This window comes from Botryllus schlosseri, chromosome 9 (assembly GCF_051294905.1).
Source record: "Botryllus schlosseri isolate E-star chromosome 9, Bs_hap1, whole genome shotgun sequence".
NCBI classification, from domain to species: Eukaryota; Metazoa; Chordata; class Ascidiacea; order Stolidobranchia; family Styelidae; genus Botryllus; species Botryllus schlosseri.
In genome coordinates this window covers 11793929-11819118 of record NC_137244.1, presented here as the reverse complement: position 1 = coordinate 11819118, position 25190 = coordinate 11793929, and the positions used below count along the sequence as shown (strand labels likewise).

At 39.5% G+C, this 25190-nt stretch overlaps 3 protein-coding genes across 7 annotated transcripts in view; 1 reads left to right on the top strand and 2 right to left on the bottom strand.

The window, feature by feature from the left end:
* Nucleotides 1-13528, bottom strand: part of LOC145446570 (uncharacterized) — a 51779-nt gene extending 38251 nt beyond the window's left edge. The window contains exons 1-10 of one of the 5 annotated variants that reach the window (XR_013917307.1): nucleotides 12541-13525; nucleotides 12119-12327; nucleotides 12005-12058; nucleotides 11767-11883; nucleotides 11653-11706; nucleotides 11498-11563; nucleotides 11087-11300; nucleotides 10710-10880; nucleotides 10541-10631; nucleotides 10130-10234 (exon numbers count right to left, since the gene is read on the bottom strand). Coding sequence is in view for 4 of the 5 variants with exons in the window: in XM_080324922.1 (XP_080181048.1) it covers nucleotides 9837-9897; nucleotides 10130-10186; nucleotides 10541-10631; nucleotides 10710-10880; nucleotides 11087-11123 (417 nt within the window). In the remaining variant the exon portion in view is untranslated. Of the gene's footprint in view, nucleotides 1-8206; nucleotides 9898-10129; nucleotides 10235-10443; nucleotides 10632-10709; nucleotides 10881-11086; nucleotides 11301-11497; nucleotides 11564-11652; nucleotides 11707-11766; nucleotides 11884-12004; nucleotides 12059-12118; nucleotides 12328-12540 lie in introns of those variants that run through there. The other 4 variants (XM_080324923.1, XM_080324924.1, XM_080324922.1 and 1 more) reach the window with 4 other exon arrangements.
* Nucleotides 1-25190, bottom strand: part of LOC145446552 (alpha-1,3-mannosyl-glycoprotein 4-beta-N-acetylglucosaminyltransferase A-like) — a 257727-nt gene that overhangs the window by 212230 nt on the left and 20307 nt on the right. The gene's annotated exons all lie outside the window — the stretch shown is intronic.
* Nucleotides 46-25190, top strand: part of LOC145446574 (uncharacterized) — a 38622-nt gene continuing 13477 nt past the window's right edge. The window contains exons 1-22 of the mRNA XM_080324928.1: nucleotides 46-2211; nucleotides 2644-2745; nucleotides 4354-4452; nucleotides 4670-4786; nucleotides 5332-5535; nucleotides 5680-5818; nucleotides 5894-5958; nucleotides 7507-7704; nucleotides 13680-13982; nucleotides 15129-15254; nucleotides 15316-15450; nucleotides 18118-18228; nucleotides 18294-18392; nucleotides 18472-18672; nucleotides 19483-19581; nucleotides 19648-19854; nucleotides 19916-20014; nucleotides 20558-20707; nucleotides 20774-20872; nucleotides 23723-23830; nucleotides 23897-24094; nucleotides 24781-24924. Of these exons, the coding sequence (XP_080181054.1) occupies nucleotides 1567-2211; nucleotides 2644-2745; nucleotides 4354-4452; nucleotides 4670-4786; nucleotides 5332-5535; nucleotides 5680-5818; nucleotides 5894-5958; nucleotides 7507-7704; nucleotides 13680-13982; nucleotides 15129-15254; nucleotides 15316-15450; nucleotides 18118-18228; nucleotides 18294-18392; nucleotides 18472-18672; nucleotides 19483-19581; nucleotides 19648-19854; nucleotides 19916-20014; nucleotides 20558-20707; nucleotides 20774-20872; nucleotides 23723-23830; nucleotides 23897-24094; nucleotides 24781-24924 (3648 nt within the window). The 5' untranslated portion in view covers nucleotides 46-1566. The remainder of the gene's footprint in view (nucleotides 2212-2643; nucleotides 2746-4353; nucleotides 4453-4669; nucleotides 4787-5331; nucleotides 5536-5679; nucleotides 5819-5893; nucleotides 5959-7506; nucleotides 7705-13679; nucleotides 13983-15128; nucleotides 15255-15315; nucleotides 15451-18117; nucleotides 18229-18293; nucleotides 18393-18471; nucleotides 18673-19482; nucleotides 19582-19647; nucleotides 19855-19915; nucleotides 20015-20557; nucleotides 20708-20773; nucleotides 20873-23722; nucleotides 23831-23896; nucleotides 24095-24780; nucleotides 24925-25190) is intronic.

Here is a 25190-nt window from a genome sequence, read left to right as displayed (position 1 = left end):
TTGTACGGTGTACGACTGTACGTATAGTGCTGGGTGTTATGCAAGTATGGGCTACGGTGATTTCAATAACTTCGTAATATCAGAAAATAATAGAAACTTGTCTTCAAACCTTCCTGATTCTGAAATCTGCTCGTTGCGCTCGATGTCATTCAATCGTTGGTACGTGACGCTGATACGATACACGGAAGCGTATTGGCGATTAAGCGTACCGTACAGCCTATCTTACGCAGTCAAGACGAGATCTCCAGGACGGAATCAGCTAGTAGGCCTGTACAGTTGAACTAACGTCTGGTACAAGCGACAGTCTTTAGTAAAGTCGTAAATTATTATCATAGATTATTATACTACCCTATAGCAGAGAAGATATTTATTGTCACGCAGCCTTGGATTTCTAAATACTAAAACTATATAGGGCATGAAGGGATAAATTTTAAAGCACATCATTAGTCAATGCTCATTCGCAAGCGGTGGTACTCAATTGAAATCATATCTACACTTTTATAGTCTGATATCATAGATGGCATATAATTATCATAGACTATACTATCCCACAGAGCAAAAAAGATTTATTGATATGCAGGCGTCCTTGTATTTTCAAATATTTAAACTACGATGGCGACAAGAGATGACTTTTGAAGTACATCATTTACGCATTTGTAAACAGTAGTAATAATGAGATGTGAGCCTTTAGCAGTTTGATTCACTGTCTATATGGGTGAAACTGAAGTGTACACTGTACAGTACAGTGTACAGTGTACAGATCATGTTCAGTTGTTCTCGCGTATCATACGGCACGGGCCTGATATGGGTATCTGGTTAGGCATAGGAAGAACATTGCCAACACATTTTTCCGATGTAATCTTTCTTAACCACCCGAGAGGAGAAATAAATCTCCACATAAATTCGTAATCAATAATAATAGTGGTTTAGATTCGAAGATTGGTTTACCGAGAAATGCTAAGTCCGCGCCTCATTGCAGGTAGCCTAATCATCAAAACAGCAAAACCATGATTGGACCCGAGATAAACACAATCAGCAGGTATAATCATGACTGTCATATACGTTTGGAACTTCGCTTCGGCCATAATTTCTAATTGCACAGATACCCTATTAATGGCACAGCCCATCTTGGCATCCAGATCAATCAACAAAACAAATTCTCGATATAGACACAACTACTCACATCAAGCATTCTGAAAAATCGCTCATCTTCGCCTTTATCTCATTCTACACCGAACCGTGTTTACGTATGCTCTCGTCCATATGCCCATGAATCTTTCACAATCGATACGAAAAAATTTTACATCCATCAAATAAAAAGGCGTGAGGTCGTGATTTATTTATATAATGGAAAACAGCTTGGGTGATGCGAAAATCATCACCCGTATAGGCTGTCATGTGGAGGAAACGCAACTTAACTCGGAGATACTCCATTATATTCCGATTGTAATCATTGTATTCATTTGAAATAGCGTACCTCTATGCATAGATTTGACAGAATAAAGGCAGCAAAAATAATTTAGAGAATGAGGTCTACTTACTAGAAAGTTGGATCTAAAGAGTATCATGTCAGAAAAGAAGACAGACCCGAACGTGCCACCGCGAAGAAATTCGAAGCATCTAAAGAAGTCAGCTAGGGACAGGAGCAAATTAAGAATCACAGGCACCGACGAAGAAAAAGTGCGCCCTTTTCGAATCGGCGAAGTCGTAAATGAAATAGAATCAGATGCGGAGTCAAGTGAAGACTCGAACTCGGAAGAGACACACCGTGATGGATATTCAAAATTACCTAAATATGAGAAAGTGGCAAATGCGGAACTCGAGGAAAGTGGAGTTGGCGACAACAGTAAACCACAAGTTGAAATGATACAAAATAAGTCCTTGACCTTCCACGCCACCTCCACGGATCGAAAAGGGAAACAACGCAGCAAACGGCAGTCGACCACGTCGTTGATGTCAAATTCCCAAGACCACGGCTCCAACGATATCGCCAAGTACGCGATGACATCTAAAGCGGTTACATCACTGGGGCCGTCTAACTATAGAAGAATGTCGGTGATTGATAGGGCAGCCAGCGGAATGGGAATGAACGCATTTGTCGATGGTGACAGCAAAATTATGAATCACGCACTTCGCGGAGAGTGGGGACAAGTAGAACTTATGGTCAGATTTAATCAGAAAACAGAACACGATGTGTTCGGAGTTGATAAAGTAAGTTCGCAAATTCACAGGGATTTGGATTGCCCTTGAATTAGTTCTCGAGAACACTATTGAGCATTGACATACAACCAGGGCCTTTATTTATTATGGCGTTGGCAGCATATAACGCGACCGCAAGATCGTATTATGACATATGTATAATTGTTTATATATGTATATGTATAGCCTATATATGATGATGACATAATCATAAGAATTTAAAAATCACGCTGCGAATTCATAACGCGTGATCGGGGCCGCGCGCAAGATCGTTAAAATTTGAAAATAACTTGTGACTCGGAAACTCGGGACCCAGTTTTTCTTATTTCTTATTGGTCCCTGCTCTCTACGATATATCAGAAGTGTGTAAAATTCATGCGACTGATGCCAGGCGTTTTAAGGTTCACGCGGCCTAATTGTCTGAGTTCGTGATTGTGGTTTTAGGAAACCGGGATTAATGCGTTCATGCTGGCAGCCAGAGATAATAGACTGGTTATCGTCGAGCGTCTGATCGAATTGGGAGTTAACGTAAACGATCGTGCTGTGGTAAGTGCAATCCTTCAATTGTCGTTCTGTCAAGTGCAGGGATTCATAATGTGTTCATCCGCTCAGTTCCAGTGCCATGACTCTCGCCTCGCAATCTAGGTCACACGGTGATGGTTCTATACCAATACCAAGAAACCATTACCGACATTGGGCATTACCGAGAATGCCATTGCCGAGAATGGACATTAACAGGAATGGACATTGTCGAGAATTGTCATTACCGAGGGTGGACACCACCTAAAATGGACATTACCGAGAATGGCTAATGCCGGGAATCTAACTTCCTGTTCCTAGGACGGACGCTGTCAAGAAATTTACACCTGAGAATCGGCACCGAATGTGATAACGCCGTGATGCGCACGCACGACATGTTCATATGCATAACATGCCCGCATTCCATACATTGTATTCTCGGTAATGTCTATTCCCGGTGGTGTCCATACTGTCCATGCTCGGTAATGGTTTTCTCGGTATTGAGTGTCGCCACGGTGGTACTCAGGGATGCATATAAAACAAACGGTGTTTTAAAACATTTGGTTTAAAACTTATTTTAAAGATTGTTTTAAACAAATGCCTTTGAAAAAATGGTGTTTTTTTATTCAAACGATGCCTAATTATGCCATAATTGTGTAAATACTTGCGATAAAACATGTACTATGAGCCGATTTAAACCTAATGTAGTATACGATGTGGGGTGGCTAGAACCCTCGAAATCGTCATCGATCAACAGTTATAACAGATATAGATCATTGGTACGAAATGGGTGTTCTGATATGAAGACCGGCGATCGTAAAAGTGCTACATAACGATCTAGTCCTAGTTAAAGATATATTTGTTCTGTTTATGACAGTGTTCGGAAGCCCTTTACGTCGGAGCCATATTTACCCCATATTTTCAATAGTCAATGTCAAACCACTGTGACGTCACAAGTAAAGATCCGTGATGTAATGGCAAAAAAACAACAACCAATAAAACTTGTTTTAAAAAGGGCCCTATTTTAAACATGCTTGTTTTAAATTGATTTTTGTTTTAAATGCAAGCCTAGTGGTATTGTTGGTCAAATGCATGCAGATGTGTTCCGTAACGAAGTACTTTTGGTTTTTCGGAGTACGCAGGTAGGGTTTGTCTATACTTGCACTACTTTATCAAGTGGATACCTCTACTTCTACGTAATGGTTATTAAAGCAAAACCACATACTTTGTAGGCTTTGGATTATGTATAGCAGAAAGCAGTTTTAGGATAGGTTTGCATCAGTTTTACGAGCGAAATCATCATTACGATCACATATATACTGTTTGAAACTAGTTACTTGAGTACTTTTGAGACATCTCACTTCTCTACCCGAAGTAGTTTTTTAATGTTTTAGAAATCCTACTTTTAATTGAGTAGCAATGCTGAATACATTGACCACTTCTGAATACATGGGGTTTCCAACCGCGGCCGCGGTCAACAAAAAAGGCCTGAGTCTGTGTGGTACTCATATTTCTGTTCTCTTGTATTAATAATAATTTATTGAATAATCGAGTTGGTGTAGCACTAGAAACAACTCACTAAGAATATGGGTGAAGGGGACTTGCGGAGATTTGTTACCAAGCCTTTCATTCTAGGACGGGCGGAATGTATTACATTTTGCTGCAGCTTCGGCAAGGGAAGACGTAATCAATGCACTTATCAAAAAGAAGGTTGACAGCAGTGTCAAAGGCGGGGTGAGTAAACACGATTTCGATTCACAAATTCAAATATTCATTGCGCGGACTATCGGGAAGCTGTATGAACCAAGATATAGGTTACGCAATTCGTTTGTGAAATGGTTTTCACTACACTGTGTGTGAGAATATAGTACTGTGTCAGCACTGATATCTCTAATTATTCAATGCATTATCTGCGTGACGGAACTATATATCTTCCATGCATTATACATAGGAGAAGGAGCAATTGCCGATACATATCGCTTGTTGTCGCACCGGTAGCGATTCCCGGACGATAGTGCAAGCATTATTGAAAATGACACCTTTCTCCATGAGATCTACCCCCGACAAGGTAAGATACAACTTTCGCCGTTTCTGTGGCTATTAATTATGTTGCTGCAATGTGCATGAATTCGGTAGCATTATCTGTGTGTTGCATTTATTCTACTAATAATTGAAAAAGATCTGTTCGAAATCAGCATAGCATGTCTTGATATAAGCATAGCAATTTACAACGTAGCTACGTTGTAAATTGCTATGATATAAGTATAACGAGATTTTGATCCATTGTCTGTATTCCAACAATGTTCAGCCCGCGTTGGAGTTTAAAAAACTGCTTCCAGAAAACTCCTAATTTAAGAAGATTTGCCTTGAATGACTAAATTTCAATCATTTCAATACTACTATTTGTTTGTTGCGTTTGTGACAGCAGATTAATTAATGCGTGCGAAGTAAGAACACGGATATAAATGTGGGTTACGCTGTGTGCTTTTATTGAGATTCGCTTAACTTTCAATGTTACCATACATCCCAAAAGAACTACAATAAAAAATAAAGGAGATCCAGAGAAGGCGGATCGATAAATGTATCTCCCTGCAGCGGTTCCGTTTTATTTAGGACGGGATGATTCCGCTTTTTCTTGCCATCGAATCTGGAAATCAGGGAGCCTGCAAAGACCTTTTGACAGCCAACCCGGAAAGTCAACTGAAGTTTCAGAGGCCAGGAACTCTCGACACCGCACTTCATTTAGCGTGCAGGAAGAGAGACTTGGAAATAGTTCGAATCCTCGCTGATTTCAATACCCCAGTGAACTATCAAAACGTAAGTAAAACTTGAAACCCGGCGCGCGACATCGACATTTACCAGCGTATGCGTTGGTAAACGAATCGATGCATAGCCTGCATCATTTCATTTCATATTATCTTTCACGTCATGCTCGTATTTACATAACTTTCTGATATTCAGGCAGACGGGAGATCGCCTTTACATATCGCAGCGTATTCGGGAGATGAAGTCATCGTGAAGTATTTATATTCCATGAAAGCAGACGCTGACATTGAAGATGGCATGCACAGAAGTCCACTCCACATTGCAGCGGAACAAGGTTTGCATCGTTTCATTGCAAATCGATCTATACCTTGAGAGTTTGCGGTCAAATTGATTTTTACCCTTGTTACAGGAAACAATGCCGTTGTCGAAGTGCTTACTGACAGATTTAAGAGCTCCGTTCTTTCCCGAACCAGGGTGAGTAACGGACTTTTGACTCAGGCTATATAGGCATTTGTAGGCAGCCTTTGATCATTTAGTGAAATTGGCAAAACCGCTTACTATATAGGCATTTAGGCAACGAGCCTCTCGTGTCGCGATTACGCAACGCATAAGTTATGAATTGACAACCTGTCCGCTTTCATAGCTTTCAATGTCTGATATATAAATGTCAGCATTCCGACCCTACAACAAGCCATTGGTGTAAATTCTAGTCTAACCCGTTGCCCTTGCGTATAATGACGTATGAGTCTGTCAAAGTAGTCATTGGTGGTACTCGAATAGATGTAACTGAAAATTCCTACCCAGTTACGATTAAAAGTAGCAATTTGCAAGACATTTCAAAATTACGTCAAGTCGAAGTGGAAAATGAAGATCTTAAAAAGTACTCATGTATGTAGTTTCGAAAAGACATCGAGACATTTATTGGTCAATCGACGGCGACCACTTTCACAATTGCAGGTTGCGTCTTCGCGACTATTGGAAGATGACTAATTGGTGAAGTTTGCCAAAATATATCCAGTTACCGTCCTATACGGTAGCTATTTCACCCAATCGTGATCACAATCTCATTTAGTCGCGTGACTTTCCAACATTTCATGAGCGAAACCCTGTATAAAGTCGGTACTCCACAACACATAAGCGTGACCCTTATTACTTGGGGGATTATTTTCTTGACCTAAAAATTGCAGATTTTGCACTCAAATATGAAGACCTTGACATTTTTGACGTTAAAAAACTTAATTTTGACAAAATTTTGCCCGCAACCATTTAAAATAAGCATTGTTGCGCAAATATATCATGTTAAAATTGTAGTACTTTCTTCATTTCTGGTTAGAGCAGTCTGTCCTTACGTAGTAGCGTGGCAAGAATAGTGGAATAACGTTCAAAAGCAGCAGTTGCGCATTGAAGTTCGGTGTATACTGCTGAAGTGCTAGTAACAAACAGGTTGCTTCATGCTGACAATGTTGCCTGTATCGCACTTTTTGGACCGCAACCCAAATCTGAGTTTTAGTAACATTTCGCGATCCACTCGGCACCCATACGTTGAGAAGCACTGTGGTAGAAGAACGAATGTTAACCACGCAGTCAAGTTTCGCATTCAGATTTGAGATATCGGCGCGACCTTGTAAAAACTCAATTAGGACATACTAAAATTTCACTCGTTTTTAGGTGTGTTGATCATGACGCCATCTTAACTTATTTGTTTCAGTCGATGGTTTATGTCTTTATGATATACAATGAGGTTGACCATGGCAATCTACAACAGTAGGTCTATAAAATAGGCTATACAATGTCTAAAAATGTCAATTGTCAAATGATAAGTAAACTAACAGTGCAACTTCTACGACACCAGCGAAATGCAGTGTGCTAAATGTTTTTGACTTTGTACACAATTTTGACAATTTTTTGATCTAACACTATAATTTTGACAAAATTCCAACGTTTTTGACATGTTAAAAAATAATCGCCCCGTAGTTATTAGGCTACAATTCTTCGCCTCTAAAAGGTAAGTTGATATTGCAGGACGGTAGCACGCTAATGCACATCGCAGCACAATGCGGTCACCCAGAGACTGCCATGACATTCTTACGGAAGGGAGTTCCCCTGCATATGCCGAATAAATCAGGAGCCGTCTGTCTTCATGCAGCAGCAATGAACGGACATGCAGGCGTGGTTAAGTCATTACTCAGCAAAGGCGCTCACGTGGATGCCAGAACCAAGGTTGGAACATCCATATAGCATACCTTGCGATTGGACAATAGGACATATAACTTTCCCAAATACTATTTCATCTTTTGATCGTTGCGTATGGTGCTCGTATAGAAATTGTACCAGTTACCGCGAACATAATCTTATTACACCATCGCTTCTATTGATTGCAGCAGGGAGTGGTGGTGGCCTGAGAGGTAACGACTATATCTAGGTTAATGTCAACAATGAAAACGAAATAGAAACAAAGTTGAGCAAAACAATTGCATTGTTTAAATACCACCCCCGCAAACAAGATCACGCGCCTGTCACGTTACGATTACGTTAACTATGGAACGTTGAACGTTTGGCGCTCACGTTACCATTGCGACATTCTGTGAACAAAAGGTAGCGATGAGCTGACGTTTCTGATGACGTAATTGAAACGATAACTTTAACTACGTTGGTCCTGACCTAGTTGCTAAATGCTGCCTTTTAAACTAGCTCTTAATGCAATAATACCAAGTCACAATACTTCAGGAACAATGAGTTTATTGCCCATAAAAGATAACAAGTCGTTGGGCCCAGTTCTACACACAGTCATAAATGGCGCAAAGAGTGGAAGGCAAGCATTGTGCAAAATATTCCAACACCAATATTGCAATTTTGTATAATTGAGGTACTAAGCTCGGAGGTATAATTAATATTACAGAATGCATGCAATCAAACAAAAATCACAGGACTAACATATCAAGGTATAACCCACATAGCAATATACTACGACGTCAATAATTCAAATATCAGACACACTTTCATATTAACCAGAGGTGTTAAACTAAGTACCGTTGATTTTAGTACTCAGGTTTGGCTACTTGCACTACTTACTCTAGGGGTGATGTTTTACCACTTCTACTTCACGTGCTATTAGCAAAAACTATACTGACTTTTTCATTTTGGATTTTGTATGTCTAAATTAGTTTTGTGAAATATGGTTGTCGTTCTCACAATGACTTGTCACAATTCAATCAGTATAACAACAATAATGTCAGCAACTGAATTTATATATTCTCGGAAAATCGACGTAGCATCATATTAGTCACTAACACGAAAGCAACAATTTCAAAAGTGGCTACCACTTAACAACTGCTAAAAGAATGCGACACCTGGTCCAAATCGAAGTTTTCAACTACCAGCTTGAGTACTTTCAATGCCTTCATTTTTAACTACTAGTTTTAAGTACCAAGTAAATTTAACATGCCTTGGATATTGCTGGTTCTACTTTTGCAACAACTCTTTACCCCCTTAGACAGCAGAGCTACGACAAATTTGACTAGCAATTATTGTTGGATTTTACCTAGATGTGTATAGATAGACAGGACATTAGTAATGGAGAAGCAGGGATACTTGAAGAAACACTTGGCAGCAAGCTAATGGCAAGATATTGATACATAAAAAATGAAGAAACTGCATAGCCGGTGTTAGCACCATCACAAGTATCTTTAAACACTTTACCGTGAGCCAATTTACGATACTGTAGGGTTACCATATTTTGGGAATCTGAAAAGAGGACACCTAATGAAAATTTCCGGACTTACAATACAGCAGTAACATCCGGTAAAATTGGTAAACATTTTGCGAGTTTGTAGTTTGTTGACTGTAAGAAGGTCATCTTTCCGACTCGACTTCCGAATTACACACTTTCTATGAATATTCATTTAGATGACTAAAACAAAAGGTCGTTTTTCTGGCACAACTCCTGTAAGACCCACCTAATCGGTACTTGAGCTTGCTTTATCGCAGTTAAATTCAACATACATCTACGCAAAATTTTCAAAACGTGGACAATGACATTTGGGCGTCCTGCTAGGACACTTGAAAAAAGGATAAATCCTCTTTCAAAAAAGACGTATGGTAACCCTACGATACTGACAAATAAAGAAATGCAAAACTGCGTAGCCGATGTCAGCGAAATCACTTATTTACAGGTTTCCTAAGTACAAATATAAATGAGCAAAGGTAGCAGGAATGTCATTCTTGGTTAAATGCAGGTAATTACACCAGTACATGGTGCCTGGATGTCCGCTGTTCACCTTGTAAGGTGGCACTTGGATGCAAGAACTGTATGACGTCTTCTTTGAGACTATTAAACGTAACTTTCAAGCTCACTAGTCCACCTCTTTCTTCTCAAATGGGCAGCAGCTCATCAAAGCACACACTTTATCATTCCTGAAATCAAGAAGTCACAGTTGGTAAGTCAGAAATAGATGACTAGCTAGCACTATATCACATCAATTTAATGTACAAGATCTGTGTTGGAACAGCTAAACAAAAAAAACAGAATCCCATGCTGAGAATATGTAAGAAATGGTGTTGCGGGATCAACAGTGTTAAATTTCCCACTATTTCAATCTGGATGATTTCACGAGTCCCATTAAAACCAAGTTTGAAAAATGCATACCTCATCCACGGCGAATTCTTCACTAGTAGTGCGTCTATCCTGTGGTCTTGATGATTGCTGCAAGAAGTTCATTGTTATATTCTAGGTCATGGTAACACAGTAAACCTATACAAAGAACTTGTAATAAGAATCCAACGTATTAAATCCTGTTCAGCAGAATTACTTTAGACAAGCAAGCACCATGCAATTACTATCCAGAGGGCATATAAACAAAGGAGAGTAGATCACAGAACACAGGGTATAAATACAAAGCAAGGCACACGAAAAAATGATGATTGTTACAAAATAAGATATGACACCAACATGAATGCGCATCATAACAATAATTGTAATTTATTGCACCAGCACCTATGCCTGATTTTTTTTTATAGCAGAGGGATATCAGAATGACGAACCAACAGCAAACTGTACCTTCTTGAGATAATGAGGGTAGGACTTGAAGACTTCACCGATGTGCGATTCTCTTTCTCCGTTACTTTGCTGTGGGTCTTTCTGCATATAGCTACAAGAAGATAGGGTTGGAGCTAAGTTGATTACACCTTGTACTGTCTGGGAGCGTTGCTCTAACTTCAATACTCACATATCAGAAGGCTATAGATCATTTCATGGTCTTTGAAGTGATGCTTATGCTTTCCTTTTTGTCCGTCTTTGGAATACTGAGCAAGTAGAAACTTGGTTGCAATTTTGTCCAACACGCCTCGCATTGTAGCGGTCACAGTTTGTCCACCAACCAACGACAAATATACGATACCTGGAAAACCAAGAAATCCAGAGAAAATCATAAAAACAGGTGCCAAGAGCACTGTCAAATTAAATCCTGACCAATTCTAGTTGTAACAGTATTTTTACAGTGAATGAAAAACTACACCGAGAGTCATTCAACTTGATCAGCTGGGGAAAATGTTAGCAATTGTATATCGAAAATTAATGGGTTGGGTAATTATAACAACTACTTACTGCGGCATATTTGGCTCCCCCTGCTGAAGTTTCTCATCTATGCCTTTTAATTCATCCACACTAGTTGCAGGTTTCTTGATTAAATACTCGAAATTCTGCGTGCTTGACTGCGATTGCATACTTTTTCCAACATCTTGTCGAACGAGATACGCTTGATTTTCATCTACTTTCTCCGAGATAGTTCGCACACAAATCAAGATTTTCTTCGTGATTTCTAAAGAAAATTAAAAGTCATCTATACCGCACATTTGACAAACGTACATTAAAATCATCAATTATTGTGTAACGACATGGCCATGAATGTCTCAAAGCTCGACCCCTTATAATATAAATTTGAGTTCTGGGAAGCGTAATATGTAAAAGTGAATCAAATGCCATACTTCCTATAAAAATATGAATCTCAGAACGTACCGTCATTCGAATAGCCGTTTTGCCTGTGGAATACACTGTCGGTAGACATTTCGAACGAAGAGCAACCTAAAATAAATAAATAATAATTGATAATGAATATTTGATAATTTTACAAAGCAAGTTAACATCTCAGGAGAAGAAAATGTTGAACAAACCTTCCAAAGTTGTCTCTACTTGGTGCCTCTCGGGACGTCTTGGTGTTGAGGTGACTATAGAAAGAAATACATAGTCACATATCGAATTATTTTACAAACTGTAATTCAACAGACCTGCCCGCTTTTTCTTGGATAGCAACTGCGAAGTTCGCTTCGAAGTTGAGGCAGACAATGGTTGAGAATGAATATAAGTATCAGCAGGAACTGCTTCATTGTCAGAATCATCAATATCTGCAGAAAATACAAGTTGGGATGAAACTAACACTATGGAAATGGATAGACAATTGATAATAAATATATAATAATTTTACAAAGCAAGCAACATCTCAGGAGTACAAAATGTTTAACGAACCTTCCAAAATCGTCTCTACGTGGTGCCTCTCAGGACGTCGTTGTGTTGAGGTGACTTAAGAAAGAAATACATAGCCACGTATCGAATTATTTTTCAGATTGTAAGTAAACAGACCTCCTCGCTTTTTCTTGGATAGGTACTGCGAAGTTTGCTTCGAAGTTGAGGCAGACACAATGAAACATCAGATAACATAATTGTTGGGCGTCCATCCGTGTCCGAGCTCTCATAGGGAGTTGAATCAGAAATAGTGGCAGGAACAGCCGTTTCTGCATGTAATGGAGTGACATCCTCAAATGGATCCAACATTGTACTGTTACGGCCATCTGTTGATAAAGTAATTCATGTATTAAAGCAGGCATGAGAAGATGAAATGTTTACTTGGACTGGAGCTATTATAAGAATGAGCTGAAGATTTCATCTTATTGGCTGGGAGGAAAGAGCTTGATTCGAAAATTGACATCACACAAACATTATGATGCCAATACCATGTGATTCATGAAACTCAAATCCAAAACTGAATAAAATTGAACACTTACTTGATACTGGTCTATTAATATCTTCAAACTGTAAAATTTCATCGTTTTTTAGTTCAAGCCTGCTTGATTAACCTGGTCGCAGCAGTCCATCTCTTTCTGTAAGCTACGGTAATCGGTGTCTTTTTCGACATTTAGGCATACTGAACTGTAGCTGCTTCAATAGAGTAGAAAATTAATGAGCCTATTGGAGTCCACGGTTTGCTGTGTGCATGTCACGACCTCATGATCAATAGAAATCTGCATTCTACCAAAGACTAATATTTTTGACATGTTCACAAGGAACACTGATTGGTGATGGTCAGACATGTCATTGTGGATAAGGAAGCATACTTGCACATGCCATCAATTAATAAGGAACAGATGAATACTATACTCGATAAATCACGCATGTAGCTATGGCTGACGATATGACCGACAGAAAACTACGGTCTATCAAGTAACCGTATGCCTGAACTATGTTTTTATACGAAGCATAATTATAAATTAGCATGCAAAGTTCAGTTTTCTGCACTCCGCTATAGCTCTGTTCTTGCTTCAACATCAGTTACCGCGATTAATCCGCGACCTCAACTAACACCGCACCCTCAACTACGATTACAAACCGCCATTGTAAGACCTCGCGCTGTTGTCTGGCGGCATCACACGTGCGCGGCGGGCGAGCTGATGTTCGTGTAGGAAAAAAATGCCCTACGTCACTCGGCGACAAATCGTGCCGGCTGTATCCCAACTTCCCAACGCGACACGCGTCTTTGTATAATGCAATATGAAGTGTCGGGTATGTGCGCATGTAGTATTTTCGTTGTCGGTAATCAGTGAACTGGGTCTGAATGCTACAATTGCAATAAAATGACACCATGATGCGTGTATCGTCAAGATGAGAATGTTTGCATGCCATGTCGGGCAGTAGCGAATCACATGTTTGCCACCTCCAGATGACATACGCGATGATACGTCATGATAACACTCCCTCTGCAGTTTAGTTCGTGTTAATTTAAGTCCCCATGCCTCACAGCTTAAATTGATCATGAAAATACATACCCAAATTCCCATCGTTATTTTGAACATCTTTTTGAAACTTTTGTAAACGTTTGAAAGCCGTGTCAAACGTTTACTATTTGCGGGGCCGCTTATTACTTCAGGAGAACTTGACCGCGCTTCACGTCGCTGTACAATATCGCCGTAGGACGGTCGTACAAATGCTGCTTGGATACGGCGCCCCGGTGCAAGTCGTTGGCGGTGAACTGCATGAAACACCGCTGCATATGGCATCAAGAATAAAAAACGGCAACGAAGTAGCAGAAACGTTACTGAAATCCGGAGCAGAGCCAAATTTTCCCCGCGAAGATGGCGAGACCGCAGTGCACATTTCTGCTAGGGAAGGTCAAGTCAGAACGTTCGTGTTGTTATTGGAGGAAGGGGGGGATATGTTGCAACAGTCGAAGGTAAATGCATCCAGTTCATGATTTATAACGAATATCGCGGGGTTATACTAGCACTCTTTCTACATAAAAAATCACCTACTTTGGCTACAGGCCTACTATACATTTGTTTGCACAGACGGAGGTTACAAGTCGCACAACACAACTTCCAAGCTAGTCAAATATAGATTATTTGTTTACTGGTCTAAATAGATAAAGATATAGTCCTACATAAACCCTGATTTCAGGCTGCAAAGGCAACGATTAAGCAGTAGGCCTAATAAATGTGAATGAAATCGGGTGCTCTTGTAGTATGAGATCGGGATAAAAGGCTCTTTCAGGTCAATCGCATTCGCCGCACAGCAAGCTCGACAATATCATCATTGTGGTGTTGTGAATTTAATGTAATTGTATCGTTTTAATTAACAATGGTTGATACCGCTGCAACCACTGGCCATCGGTGCAGAGAAATTATGATATTCTACTGAAGAACATGGCTACATATTTCATACTCGCATGTCCAATAGGGTTGTTCAAAAAAAACTTTTTTTTCCAAATCTCACTCGCCTAGTGACTAAATCGTCAGGTTGTCCAAGAAAACGATGCACACCAAATTTGACTCAATTCCAACCAGTAACGGCCGTGCAATCTTGAATTGAAATTTTTAAATTATTATTGAAAATAAAAAAATAAAAATTCTCAAATTTTTCTGTCAACCCCATGAAATTGTTGAGCTGTCTTCAAAGACGATGCAAAACAAATTTGAGTCAATTCCGACCAGTAGAAGCGGGTTTATGTGAGTTTTTCGTTGATAAATCGCGGATTATCCACCAATCAAGGATAATCCGAGAAATTTCAACGAAAAACTCCAATAACTCCGTTTCTACTAGTCGGAATTGACTCAAATTTGTTTTGCATCGTCTTTGAAGACAGCTCAACAATTTCATGGGGTTGACAGAAAAATTTGAGAATTTTTATTTTTTTATTTTTAATAATAATTTAAAAATTTCAATTCAAGATTGCACGGCCGTTACTGGTTGGAATTGAGTCAAATTTGGTGTGCATCGTTTTCTTGGACAACCTGACGATTTAGTCACTAGGCGAGTGAGATTTGGAAAAAAAAGTTTTTTTTGAACAACCCTAATGTCCAATTGTCCATTGTCCATCCAGGCTGACGAAAATCCCCTTCACGTAGCGGTTCGATATTGCCGCTGGCGCATCGTTGAGGAAGCGCTCAAGTTCCTAAAAGATCGCAAACCGTTGCATGTATCGGCTTGCATTAATATGGAAAACAAGGTACGTTACCAGCGGACTGAAGTGACTATAACGACGATTAAGCGACGCTATGTTTCAACAGGAAGGAGAAACCACCGTGCATTTGGCTGCGGAACTGACTCGCGACAGAGCAGCTTTCAAAGGTGATGAACAGAAGATCATGAGGATGCTTCTTGAGATGGGCGGGGATCTTAACTACTCGACCAAGTTAACCAGGGTATTGCTAATTTGAATAAGTTTTCCATGACTTTATCTCGCATAACTCTGCGACGTATAGATTATGATGCACGATAGATCTAGGCCAGTGGTTCCCAACGTGGGCGATTTGGCGGTCCAGGGGATCGAAAATAGCGAAGGGGGCGATAGGGGGGCGAAAACGGTTATATTGGAGTCCTGGACCGTAACTGCCGCACCCCAAACCCCCAATTGGGATGGGGGCCCAAAATTCTTTCTTGAATAACATAAATTATAGTGTATTTTTTTGAAAATTTGTGCAATATTTTCAAAAAATTTTCGCACTGCGTGCGATTTCATGGTGTCAAATTTCTTTCTTATTGGATACCCGTCCCCGAAGAAATAATGCGCATGAGTTATAGAAATGGGCATCTCGGCGTCAGCCATTACCACGCCATGATGCAGCAAGACATATGAAATTTCAGGCCATGTAACATGCGACTCCGAGAAATGTTCCAGAACGAGAAAACCTTGGCGGAAAAGGAGTGCCTTTATGCTGATCCACTTCGATATATATACGATATACATATATGCTTAATTGTCCATAGGCGCCTAAATGGCTGGCGCCAAATGTTCCTGTCCTGGCAATCAGAACCCCACAAGACAAATGCCATCCCGCAGAGAAAAATTAATTGCCAGTGCAGAAATACCAATCTGAAATCGTGTGCGTCTTTTAGTTAAGTACGTATGGGCGATTTGAATATCTTTTGCTATAGCAGACATGCCACGAAATGCCATCACGTAACGAAGTCATTATACCCACGGGTCCACCCGAATATGTTTAATTATTATTTGCGGGCCCTACATTTTCCAAGACACCTCACTCAGCTCTACCGGTAAATCTGAATATATGAGCAGAGTGAGGATAAAAAAATTGACAGCAATATATATGCAATTCCAGATCATATTGACCGATTCAATCATGGATGATAGAAATTTTTCGCGCTTCACGTGAATTAAGCTGACTAACTAAAGAGTCAAACAATTTTTGCTGAAAAGTAGCGGTAAAGAGGTATCGGGGTAGGAGATCTGAGGGGCGAAGCCCCCCAGAAGTTTGGTTTATCACCATATGGGGGGGCCAAGACCAACGTTTTGAGGGGGCTGTTACGAGTGGTGTTACGGTCCTTTTGGAGTCAAGTCGGAGAAATGACCTTTAATTTTAGTCAAATCGCCGGTGATTACAGTTTGTATGCCCATTTTCCAGTTCCCAATATTTGGGGGGCGATGATCGGTGTGGAGCTTGAAAAGGGGGCGATGAGTCGAAAAAGGTTGGGAACCACTGATCTAGGCTATGTACTGACACAGTCGTTTTATGAAATATAGATGCGATATGACCTATATCCTCAAATTGTGATATTAATCTTGTTATGACGAAATCTAAATCATCATTGCAATCAGCGTAAATCTGCTTTCGCGCATTTCAAATTTTCATTCCATTTGTGAATAATCTCTGTTCCGATGACACAACATATGCAAAATTAGTGTCCCACCGATATCGAGTTTTTCTGCCAATACCGATGACTAACCCCGATATATTCAGCCGATATGCAAATGATATGACATTTCTAAAGCTTCGCAGCATTTATTTGAACAGCATTACAGTTAGTGCAGTGCTGATTTGGGTATATCGAAGTAAACTAGACAGAAGGGTTGTTCAAAAATAACTTTATTTCCGGAGTCCGCGGTTTCACTGAAGAGATTGTTAGGTTGCCTGATAAACGCTGCACACCAAATTTGGCTCAATCCCTACGAGTAGAAGCCGAAGCAGAGCCAATTGAAATTTATTAATTTATTATAAAAAAAATTGAATTTTTATATCAAATTTTACTCCAAACCTCATGAAATTGATGAGTTGTCTACGAAAACGATGCAAAACAAATTTGACGCACTTCCAACCCGTATAAGCGAAGTTTCATTAATCATACTGGGTTTTCCCACCATCAATGCTATTTCTGAAAATTTAAAACTTTCAACGGCAATAAATTCGCTTCTACCCGTTGGAATTGAGCAAAAATTGTAATGCATCGTTGTTTTAGGCAACATAACAATTTTATAGGGTTGACAGTAAAATTTGAAAAAGAAATTTTCATTTTTTTGCATAATAAATTCAAAAATTTCAATTGGGGGTGCGTCGGCTTTTACTGTTTGGAATCGAGTCAAATTTGATGAGCAGCGTTTCTTTGGGCAACCTAACAATTTAATCAGTGAATCCCTAGAATCTGAAGAAAAAAGTTATTTTTGAACAACCGTACTAGACAGGCTGCATCTCTACATCTGTAGGTTATATGAAATAATATATCCATGTTCCCAGCCTAGCAGTAGAAATCACGTTTATTGACTCCCTGCGACTATGTTATGACGTCACAAAATTGCCGATATTTTTACCTATAATGGCCGATATCGATATTTTTTACATGAAATGGTCGATATCGATATTTTTTCAGAGTCTCATATCGACTCGATATTATCGGCAGAGCGATAATTGGTCAGGCTCTACGCAAAATCACTATGAATTGTTTACCTACTGAATTTTTCACTACCAGTTGCTGTGCACTGATAATATCAGAAGCATGAAGTATAATTTATCAGTCCTCAGTAACATTGCAGTCCTAAATCTCCGATTTTATCATAAAATCGTCTGTTTTGACAGGAGACTCCGCTACATTACACTGCAAGGTCTGGCAATGTCGATACGCTCAAGCTATTCTTTGAGAAGATTGGTTCCGCAAACATGCCGACCACAATCAACAGACAAGCTAAAGTGATTACCAAGTTTTGTCCTATGCAAGTGTGCTGGTTTTACTGATTCCGGACAATCTTTCTCAGAATGGATGGTCGCCTTTACTGTTTGCGAGCGAGGAAGGTCATAATGATTGCGTATATGAGCTATTGAGTCAACAAGCCAGAGTCGATGTATTTGATGAGGTGAACCTGAATTTATCTTTTTTTTACTTACAAAAGCCATGAACGCAGCTAGTAAACGTCTTTCAAATCAATTTCTCAGAATGGCAAGGCTGCTCTTCATTTGGCCGCAGAAAACGGTCGGCTGGAGATAGCGTTGATGCTTTTAAATGGGAAGGCTTTTGTGAATGCCAAGACCAAGCTGGGACTTACACCTCTCCACCTTGCTGCTCAAAATGGATTTAATGATCTGGTCAAACTACTGATCGAGAAGCATGAAGCCACTATTGATGCCATCAGTTTGGTATGTCAAAATTATTAAAGTTTATTTCTAGTCGGTGACCTTAACGGTAATTCTGGATTTTTTTGGATATCCTGACAATGTTACCTATAGACTCATTGGTAATTAGGGATGGAATTAGACAAAAGTGAAAACTCCATCTGCCTGATGAAATTACTACCTCACTCAATTACTTCATACCTCAACCGATCAAACAGTAGAGCTACTGGAGTAGATACTATTGCGTATGTGCTATTGCTAATGTCATCTTATTACATCTAAATATTGACTACCATCTATCAGGGTTGTAACCAAGTCAATAGGTTCCGAGTCACAAGTCAAGCTCACTTCTATAGTTTTGACTCGAGTCCGAGTCCAAGTCATTATGTTCACTGTTCAGTTTTCAGTTCAATGCGGTTCAACCCACTTTTTTCGACTCTGCTCGAGCGATATAGGATGGCTCGCATTCATAATATAGTAGTTTTCCTCAGTCTTAACAGCTTCTGGCCCGATTTTCCAAGTATCGAGAAGGAGACGAAATACCAATAATGTGGTGACTATACTAACCCAACAATGTTATACTATTCTTCGAAAAAACAAGAAAATGTCTGTCTTGGCCGTCCTAGTCTCGAGGTACATGGCTTGGTTCGAGTCATGCACAAAGACTCGAGTACACGTCGAGTCAATAGAAAATTTGACTCGAGTCGAGTGGCGTCATTTTATGCATATGAAAAAATGACTCGAGTGAAGTCGAGTCGCCTAAAAATCGCGACTCAAGTCAATACAATCCTGCCATCTATCTTATACCAGTACTGAAATATTTTCATAATTCAGGACAAGAAAACGCCTTTACACAAAGCAGCTGAAAATGGTCAATACGACATCTGCGAAACACTATTGGGGAAAAATGCACGTGTCCACCTCGTCGATGTTGTAAGCCCCTTCTAATGTTGACTCTGGTCCAGCTCACTTTTAGTTTTAAATCTCTTTTTTATCCAGAAAGGCCAGACACCGCTCCATTTGGCTGCTGAGAATAACCATTCAAAGGTTATCAAGCAATTCTTGATGCATCAACAAGATCTGGTGGTCATGACAAACAAGGCCGGGTCGACTTGTGCCCATATCGCGGCATCGAAAGGAAGTGTTGCTGTCGTGGATGAGTTATTGAAATTTAATAATGACAATGTAACAAAGTTTAGAAACAAGGTAGCTATCAACGATGATATTGGCTGCATCTCATTACCGAAATGCGATTACGCACTCTTAGACCCAGCAGACTGCCCTGCTACTTGCTGCCAAGGGAGGCCATGCTGCTGTTGTGAAGAAGCTACTACAGAATGGAGCGAAATTGATGGATGAAGATGCTGTGAGTTTTATAAATCGTTCATTACACTTGCGGTGGAAATTTGAGTATTCAGGATATGCTAGTATTGTCATCGAATCGGAAAGGCACATTTACTCGCAGTCCATTACATTTTTACTAGAGCAAGTTGGGAACAAAATACTTTTCCCAATCACTACAGTACGATTAACTACTTACATCGCTTACTCTAGCAATTTTTCATTTCCAGAATATTTCCACTTCTGCATACTCATGTCAAATAATCTACTTTTCAGATGATTGTTTTTAAATAAATTTTTGACTGATTTAAGGAGTTGATTATTCACACCAAAAAATTTACCCTCCCATGTCACGACCATAAAAATGGTTTTTAAATTGCACTAAAACCATTTTGTTCACAGAGATGCATCTTGAAAATTTAGCAACTGTCTGGGAATTCCGGCTCTAAACTACTTTTATAGTAGGCTACTTGAGCATTATTGAAACATATTGTACTACTTTATGCAACATTAATGACTCTTGATCACATCAATATTAAAGCTGAATGTATATTTATTTCAATTTCAGGAGGGTATGAATGCCTTACACCTGTTAGCTAAATATGGGCACACACATGTCATCGATGTGGTCAAGCAATACGGAAACGCGAAGACTTGGATTATAACGAGCACTAAAACAGGTTTCAATGCGTTGCACGTTGCAACACAATTTGGCCAGGCAAGAAATTTCTTTGTGTGTAACTTTAACGCTGGGACACCAACTACTATTTCCTTTTTGTCATAGGAAGAGTTTACACGTGAGATGTTGATTTTCGTCAGCGCAACCGTACCAACTGAGCAACCGGCAGCAAGAGTTGATGGCGGCAAAGAACCAAGTCAAGAAGTAAGCTGATAGCGAAGAATTGCAGTGTGACGTAAAATCATTGTGTCCACCCTGAATGCAGTGCAGATCTGAAAATCATAAAGTCATTACTAGGGCCATTTTTATATGACCTTAAAAATCAATAATATGACTTTATTTTTTTTTAAATATGACTTTATATGATTTTATGTGAAAATCATGTATTTTTACATGCGAACAACGTCACTCACGGAACTAAAGAGTAAAACATGCGCAACATAACAGTATAACACATCCATTTTCATTTCGAACCACTGTTGTGATACAGTTTCATCATGTAGTGTGGAATGTCTTCGAAGTTACGATTTGGACGTAAAATGACTTTAGTAAGGAAAATGAGCGGTCCACAGACGCTGATGTGGTCGATACTTCTGCAGTTTTACACAAAGCGCTGGTGAAATGTATTGTCTTTGTAGCTCCATAATTTGTTTCACATTGTTTTGTCCAGTCGCTTCTCAATGTAATTTCTGAGCTCAAACGGGTCTTTTCCAAAATCAAGGGAATTTAAATCAGCATGGGCCTCTTTACATTTTGAGTATTAAGTTCGAAATATTGTTATAGTGGAGGCCTATTTCTGTTATCTGACTAGTCAACTTCGCATCGTTGACTGAATTTTTGACGCTCTTTACAATAACTCCTTCACCTTCCTATGCATTAACTATTTCTTTAACTTGTGGAGGTCTCTCGGCATCATATTGAGCAGCATTCAATCAGCTACCCCAACGAGTAACTGCCTTACTTACTTTCTTAGTGCTTAATTGCTTCACCACTTAAATTGGTATTTTTAGTCAAAGTATACAACGATATGACTTTATAACTCAAAAGTATGACTATATAACTTAAAAAGCTGATTTATGATCTAACCATGAAAGTATGACTTTATAACTTTCTTAATATACCTCATAGGGATGCGGTTTTTTCGTTAAAATTGATTTCACGACTTACTGATGCATAGAAAAAATATGACTTTGATGACTTTAAATGGCCCTAGTCATTAATGCTCCATTATAATATATTCTTCGAGTGCTGTACAAAATCTCCTTGACGCCTTTGAAATGGAGCAGTTGTAGTGATAGTTTGCAGAAGTCGATAGAATAATGAGTCGTAAGCGAGGGCCTATGACTGGCCTACCCTTACAATTGAATTTCGGTACTAATATTTTTAACCGCACCCAAGCAGATTGCTTTGGCATGCATTATCAAATTTAGTACTATTTATTGGAGTACTTCCTTTCTACAAACCAAAATATCGGTTTCAGTATATCACAGATTTTCGAAAAATTTGTGATTGGCCTTTCCACCCTACGGTGAAACCAGGGCTTTGGAGCCGGAGCCGGAGCCCCGGAGCCGTGCATTTTCACCGGAGCCGGAGCTCAACATAAAATTCAGCCGGAGCCGGAGCTGGAGCCCGTTATTTGAGGAGTAGCTCCGGCTCCGACCTATTTCATAAGATGACATTATATATATGCAACAACCACATCTGCTGATTTATCATAATTGGACAGCAGGCCTGAATTTTAATGCTGTGCACAGCAATGGCATATAGTAAAGTGCAATCTTGTGCAACTATGATGTTATCGACGATTGACAAGTATTAAGTATGACGTCACAAGCCGGTACGGCGGCACCTATATGTCTTCGTTGCTACATCGGATGTTACTGACGGCTGACAGACTCCAGATTATTATAGATAACTAACCTATGGGTAGATTAGTCATCTATATAGACCAGGAATTGCCAACCTTTTCGGCTAAAGTGGCACATGCAATTGACGAACGAGTGTGCGGTCCACTAATCGCGCCAAGCGGGTAAAATTCTCTAAGTTTATAAATAAACTAGGTCAATAATATTATTACTTGAGTATTGCGGGTCTATTGTATACCGCCCGCTAGGCTCAGTTTGCAAGGACACGACTATTCTGCGTCTGGTCACATCGATATCGAAGGTCTCCGATAATATGCGACAATCATGTTGTGCTTACAATTCACCGTCGACGATCTTTATGCGAGCGCAAATGCGAAAAGCCTTTCTCCCGTAATTGCGAATACAGTTGGACTTAATCGGGTAAATTAGGCGTTTTTTTCATTTTCAGTAGGAGGTAGGTTACCAAGCAAGAAATCGTGTGACAATTAAACACGCCAAGCTCGAAGGAAAATTTCGCTGCTATTTTAGTTTATTGTAATGTACGACGATTTATACTGAAAATGTGACTGGACCATGGATCTGTGAATGCGTCGGAAGTCGGAATTGATATTTTAGTCATCAACATTCCAAGTGTCGCAGCCAGAATTGTAATTTTTGGTTGGCATTGCAAGTTCACAATCTGAGCAATTTATTTTTGATAATATAACAGGAAATTACCTCGCGGGCCACGCAAAACCTCTCGCGAGCCTCATTTGGCCCGCGGGTTGGCCACCTCTGTGATAGACAGGCCCATTCGATAATTTTAGAGCCGGAGCTGGAGCCGGAGCAGTGGTGATAATGCGGCTCCGGAGCTGGAGCCGGAGCTAATGTATGATAAAAGAGAGCTCCGGAGCCGGAGCTGGAGCAGTTTAAATTTACGGCTGCTCCAAAGCCCTGGGTGCAACCCCTGTATCAAAATTAGGCAATGAGGTTCCTAATAGAGTATTTAGTATGATAACAGTCATCATCAAGTAATAAAACAAACAGAAATCATGATTGAATATCCAAGTATGAACTTTACTGACCACTTCTTCTGCATGCTGATATATGCGCACAAATGTAGTTACAATGATATTTTTTTGGTAAATTTCTATTATTTAGCAATAGCATTGCGGTGTTTGGTGATTAATAAAATTATATTCATCTGCAGTATGGATTTACTCCACTTCATTTGGCTTCTCAATCTGGTCACGTCAATTTAGTACGTATGATTCTCAACTGTCCGGGAGTAGACGTTGCTAAGGGTACACAAATCAGGGTAGGTATATATGGATTCTTTTTCCGCCATCCAACATTAATGGCATTCTCTATTTTTATCAAGTAGAACAGAATACCTCTGCACTTGGCAGCGCAGTGTGGCCATACAGCTGTAGTTGGACTGTTGTTAAGTAAAGATCTCGAGCAGTTGGGAACATCTGACGATAGCGGGTATACCAGTCTACACTACGCTGCATGTAACGGTCATCTCGAAATGGTGTCTTCACTTCTGGGACAAGGTGCTGAAATTGACAAATCAGATCGGGTAATATAATTATGCTGAAGTAGTCCAACCGCTTGGCTGTAGTGTGTTTATGGATGACTTGGATGAAAACTAGTATCAACTAATAGGATAATGTACTTATTATACTTTGTGTAAGAATATGAGTTCGCCTTGTCAAGGAATTCAAAATTCCATTAGTGCAGATATGGAAAATATAAGAAATAAAATGTCCTTGAAAATATGTACTCTGGAGCTGAATTTGACTGAGCGAGTAGCCGACGCTTGTCGGCTGCGGTAATTATTAACAATGTACCTTTTTTGTAAAACTAAAGTAGGTTTTGCCTACATGTACTGCTTATCATTAGACCACTTCTACTTAACCATTTTTGAGGCAAAACGACTTACTTTCTACTTATTATAAGGCAGAAAGTACTTTTGGCATAGGTTTGCATCAATTTTATGAGTGAAATTGCCAACTTGCCAAAAGAACTGCACAAAATACCCTTTGCATCATGGTAACTGCATATATTTTCAAAAATTGTTCCTATTTCTCGTGTCATTAGTCAGTTTGGTATTACTTACTTGAACATTTTCAGGCTTTTATTTTTTACTTCTACATGAAATAATTATGACATGTCTTGGAAAAAGCTGATTCGACCCTCTCCACTTGCACTTGCATTGCAGAAATGGATTCTGGTAGCGCAATTTATTAATACATCTTGCAACAGAATGGCTTCACATCATTGCATTTGGCGGCGAAGGCAGGATATCTTGACATGGTAAAGCTTCTGACTGATGGAGGTGCCTCAACACTGAAGGAAACTAAATCGGGAAAGACTCCGATTCAATTGGCAGCCTCTGCTGGTCACCATGTAAGTCAATCAAAATCGATGCTTGTTTGACTGCTGCTTGAATGGAATTCATATTTTCAGAATATCCATACAATTTGACATATATTTTAGAGCACATGACAAGTTGCTACCAACTAATTATTCCTCTATCATGTTCAACTTTTGTGTATTGCTAACACAGTATCATTTATATGACCAGAAAGATGTCATAGCATATTAATTGCAGTATAATAATTTTGAAAACATTCCTTTAGCATTACTGGTGTGGTGACGGTGTTGATTTCTTA